We start from the raw sequence: 5,068 nt of genomic DNA, 5'->3' as shown, positions 1-5,068 counted from the left end.
CGAAGGCTGGTCACAAAAAATATTGATTTCATTCAGTTTTTAACTATTCTGCCAAATTATAAAAATTTTATGAGTAATGTATGGTACATTCATTTAGGACCTTTCATTGAATTCTTTTTGAAATAATCTTATCTCTACAGAATGTTATAAAAGTGCCAAAGACTTTTGCACAGAACTATAAATTATTGGGCTTTTTAAGTAATGAGGAGCCGAAGTTGGTCTAAAATCCAGAAACAGATATCACCCTGTCGCATGCAGGCCTGTGTTTGTGTGATATTTATGAGTAAATCTCTACTCTGCTCTTGCTCTTCAGCCTGGCTTCCATCCTGCTCCACACCTGCTGCAGCTATGAGCAGAACGAGGAAGTTACTCCCACTCTCTCTGTTACGCAATTTATGAGAAACAAAACAAAAGTGTCAGTCAGTGTGAGCGTCAGTCAGTGTGAGCAGTGAAATGGCTGAAGGTGGAATTTTACTGGATCATGAACAGTTCAGCTGTGTGATCTGTCTGGATTTGCTGAAAGATCCAGTGACTATTCCCTGTGGACACAGTTACTGTCGGGGCTGTGTTAAGGGCTGCTGGAATCAAGATGATCATACTGGTGTCTACAGCTGTCCCCAGTGCAGAACGACCTTCACTCCCAGGCCTGTTCTGAGCAGAAACACTCTGCTGGCTGAAGTTGTTGACAAACTGAAGAAGACAGGTCTCCAAGCTGCTCCTTCTGCTCTCTGTTACGCTGGACCTGGAGACGTGGTGTGTGATGTCTGCACTGGGAGAAAGTGCAAAGCCGTCAAGTCCTGTCTGGTTTGTTTGGCATCTTACTGTGAAACTCACCTCAAACTTCACAATGAGCTCAACTCAGGAAAAACACATAATATCATCAATGCTACTGGACATCTGCAGGACAATATTTGCCCTCAACATAAAAAACTGTTGGAGATTTACTGTCGTACCGATCAGCAGTGCATCTGTCTGCTGTGTGTGATCGATGAACACAGAGGCCATGATAGTGTCTCAGCTGCAGTAGAAAGGACTGAGAAACAGGTAAGAACTGGATCTCTTATGGCAGCTCTGGTACTGGATATAATGGGAGAGGTACTGTGTTAATTGGGAACAGTGGGATTGCTTCTGAAGTAACATTTATATTATGTAACAAAAACAAAGTGCACTGTATTATCTGCAATTTCTGTTTCATAAGATTTATTTGGTAAAATCTAACATACAGCACAGTTACAGTGCAGTCGGCAAGTATCTGGACACTCGTACAATTCATATTTTAATAGTTGTAACTTATTTGAATCTAGATGTACATTTTGATAGAGGTTGATTGAAAAGGGTTGCTCTGCCTAGCAATGAATTAAGTGGTTGAATTGATATTTGATACCTTTGTAAATAATTATCACATTAAATCCACTAAATATATTTTACATTGATAGTGAAATCTATTAACTGTTCATGCATTTGTGTTCAGTATTCAGAGTGCTGAAGTTGAACATTAAACCAAGGTCTCATTTCCTCAACAAAGTCCACAATGATAAAGTAGGAAATTAAGTCAAGTCAGCTCTCTCTGACAGCTCTGTTCACACCCCTCAGCTCAATCAACATGTTTGGAGTTCCTTTATCTATAAGCCCTTCTACACGTTGACCCGCAGGTGGCATTATATTACTGCATATCATTCAAGATCTCATAAATATTGAAACTATGGTTTCAATCACTTTCATTATTATTTTACCGTGAAAAACTTATTCTACCTTACTTCCATGTCAAACAATTCAGTGCCTATTCTTTGTTTTTTGTTTTAAACATGATGCCATTATTTAACAGTTGTGAACGTAATATACAATGATGGGAGAAATCAATCTATCCACAGAAGCAGCTGGGGGCGACACAGTGTCAATTCCAGCAGAGACTCCAGGAGAGAGAGAAGGAGCTGCAGGATCTGAGACAGGCTGTGCAGTCACTCAAGGTGGGTACTGACAGAGGAGAAGACAACTGCTGGAAGAGCAATTTCAGGGCTCAGTCAGGGCTCTCCTCCAGTCAGCCAGTGAGGAGCCCAGTGTTGGGCCACTTTCCAGCCTTGTGGGGCTCAATCCCACAGAGCCACACTGTGGGAAACAGGCTGTCTGGAGACCCACTAAGAGCTGAGTGAAAGGCCTAATTAAAATGTACAGCCCTCCTCTCTCTGTGTCTCCTAACAGCGCTCTGCACAGACAGCAGTGGAGGACAGCGAGAGGATCTTTACTGAGATGATCCGCTCCATTGAGAGAAGGTGCTCTGAGATGAAAGAGCTGATCAGAGATCAGGAGAAGGCTGAAGTGAGTCGGGCTGAAGGACTCCTGGAGCGACTGGAGCAGGAGATTGCTGAGCTGAGGAGGAGAGACGCTGAGCTGGAGCAGCTTTCACACACAGAGGATCACATCCATTTCCTCCAGGTACCATCACTGGCTCTCTGACAGTCTGCACTGTGTACCCTGTGCACACATGGTGATGTGTGTTCCTACTTCACAAAGATCTGTTCCAGGTATCGACAGAGGAATCTGTATGAACTCTGTTCTCTGTCTGTATGTCTGTCTGTCTGTATGTCTATTCCACAGAGTTGTCAGTCTCTCTGTGTCTCCCCTGAACCTGGAGACTTAACCAGCATCACTGTCAGTCCACATCTCTCTTTTGAGGCTGTGAGGAAATCGGTCTCTGGACTCAAAGATCAACTTGAGGACGTCTGCAAGGTGGAACTGGCCAACATTTCTGAATCAGGTGGTTAAACATTTAAAGAGAAAAATATTTTTTTCCAGTTTGTATTCCATACAAAAGTAATTGTCAGTTACGCTGTTAATACTCGGTAATATTTGAAATCCATCTCAGTCTAAACATTCTCCTCCATCGTCTTCATCATTCTTAATTTCTGTGCTTTTCTCCCACTCTGTCTCTGCAGTGAAAGAAGCCCATACTGTAGAGCCCAGGACCAGAGAGGATTTCTTACAGTGTGAGTGCTCACTCTCAGCTGAGACACACACTCACAGACACACACATGCACACACATACGCTCATACAAGCACATATGAACACACATTATATTATATTATTGGCATTTGGCAGACGCTCTTATCCAGAGCGACGTACAGTTGATTAGACTAAGCAGGAGACAATCCTCCCCTGGAGCAATGCAGGGTTAAGGGCCTTGCTCAAGGGCCCAACGGCTGTGCGGATCTTATTGTGGCTACACCGGGCTTGCATGTCCCTGTCATTTACCTTAACCACTACGCCTACACACACACATACTCACAACCACACACACACACATACTCACATCCACACACACACACGTACACACATACACACACACACATGCTCATACAAGCACACACTCACACATACACACATGTACACGCACACATTCTCTTTAGAAAGAAAGATTGTATTTTCATATTACTCTAAAATATTAATACAAAAATAGAAAATTACAAAAATTACACAAATATTGTTGAGGTCTCCTACTCAATCATTTTGTTTCTGTTTCTATGGAAACATTCAGAAATGCACATGCAAACAAATGTATGTAAAAATTTAAATCACGTCGTATAGTGTTGTTGAATGAATTACACCCAGACATTAGATGGACTTGTCCTCAAATTAAATCTTAACCGTCTCCTCCATCAGATTCCTGTCAGCTCACATTGGACCCCAACACAGCAAATAAATGCCTCCATCTGTCTGAGGGGAACAGAGAGGTGACCTTTGCGAATGAGATCCAGTCATATCCTGATCATCCAGAGAGATTTGAGGGAAAAGCCCAAGTGTTGTGCAAAGAGGGTGTGTCTGGACGCTGTTACTGGGAGGCTGAGTGGAGTGGGATTGATACAGTGTCAATAGCAGTGTCATATAAACACATCAGCAGGAAAGGAAAGGGTGTGGACTGTGCACTGGGATGTAATTACAAGTCCTGGAGCCTGGCCTGCTCTTCCTCCATGTACTCTTTCTGGCACAATAACAAGGACACTGAAATCCCTGTTTCACCCTCCAGAATCGGAGTGTACCTGGATCACAGGGCAGGAACTCTGTCCTTCTACAGTGTCTCTGACACCATGACCCTCCTGCACAGAGTCCAGACCACATTCACTCAGCCCCTCTATCCTGGGTTTTGGTTTTCTCGTGGATCCTCTGTTAAACTGTGTGATCTGGCATGAGGGGGAGAAATTCTCAATCAGCAGTCATCAAATCAAAAAGGGAAATTCATACCAATACCATAAAAATAATGTAACAGGAATGTAATTTTATCATTGAAATTCATGAACTAAACAAAATGTAAGATCTTATATTCTTTCAGAAACATTCATTCTTTATCACAATGTTAAAAACAGAAGCATATTTTTCATAACCTGAATTTGTAACATGAAGAATTGATTAATTCCATTAATTTCACCTCTTTTTTGTTTGAATTTCTTTGATATTAGTTAGAATAGCACTGACTGGAGTTTTGCTTAATTTCTGTGATTTCTGCTGTGGAATGATTAACATAACTCAACATAACTATTTCCTTTTTGATCAGGATTGTAGTAAAATGTGATTGACTCTTTTTAACTCAAACTGTGCAGTTGTGCATTACATGCATTTATGAAATAAAAGTCTTACAATCAGTGGCATGCTCTACGATGGATGGTTATGTTCTCAGACATGTGAAGATAAAATGTTTGATAATCCCTGAAATATAAAGGCTACATGAGCAACACACACACAATGCGGGAGTGTGCCTTCTACTAAAAGCACAAGCTCCATGCACTCTGTTGTTTTTGACTTCAGTCCTTTACATATTCCTGCAAGCACACCTTTTGAGATATCGGTGGTGTGCTGGTGCGTTTTAGATGTTGTTGCTTGGTTGTCCAGAAAACCTCCAGTCCTGGAGGGCTGGTGTGTATGCAGGTTTAACTCCAGTCCTGGAGGGCGGGTGTGTTCCATGTTGTTGTTATGTTGCAGCAGGTGGATACACATCCTTACTCCTGCTCTTACCACAATGTAAAATCAATCATCAGTCATTTGACCACCAGCTCAAACATGGGTGTCAAAAAAGGT

The 5,068-nt window shown here is 42.0% G+C and overlaps 1 protein-coding gene across 1 annotated transcript; it reads left to right on the top strand.

The window, feature by feature from the left end:
* The first annotated feature begins 447 nt into the window (after window positions 1–447).
* Window positions 448–4,585, top strand: LOC133107759 (tripartite motif-containing protein 16-like). Its single transcript, XM_061216917.1, has 6 exons — window positions 448–1,044; window positions 1,872–1,967; window positions 2,200–2,433; window positions 2,596–2,755; window positions 2,934–2,984; window positions 3,659–4,585. Exons 1-6 carry the CDS (start codon window positions 454–456, stop codon window positions 4,183–4,185), a joined length of 1,659 nt encoding a protein of 552 aa, XP_061072901.1. The 5' UTR covers window positions 448–453; the 3' UTR covers window positions 4,186–4,585.
* The last annotated feature ends 483 nt before the right edge of the window (window positions 4,586–5,068 follow it).

This window comes from Conger conger, chromosome 13 (assembly GCF_963514075.1).
Source record: "Conger conger chromosome 13, fConCon1.1, whole genome shotgun sequence".
In the NCBI taxonomy this organism is placed as follows: Eukaryota; Metazoa; Chordata; class Actinopteri; order Anguilliformes; family Congridae; genus Conger; species Conger conger.
Note: the sequence above shows the minus strand (reverse complement) of the source record. Positions and strands in the feature narration are given on the sequence as shown.

Coding starts and splice junctions, on each gene's coding strand:
- LOC133107759 (XM_061216917.1), top strand. CDS start 454: ATGGCTGAAGGTGGAATTTTACTGGATCATGAACAGTTCAGCTGTGTG. Junction 2,756..2,933: donor GGCCAACATTTCTGAATCAG/GTGGTTAAACAT, acceptor CTGTCTCTGCAG/TGAAAGAAGCCCATACTGTA. Junction 2,985..3,658: donor CAGAGAGGATTTCTTACAGT/GTGAGTGCTCAC, acceptor CTCCTCCATCAG/ATTCCTGTCAGCTCACATTG.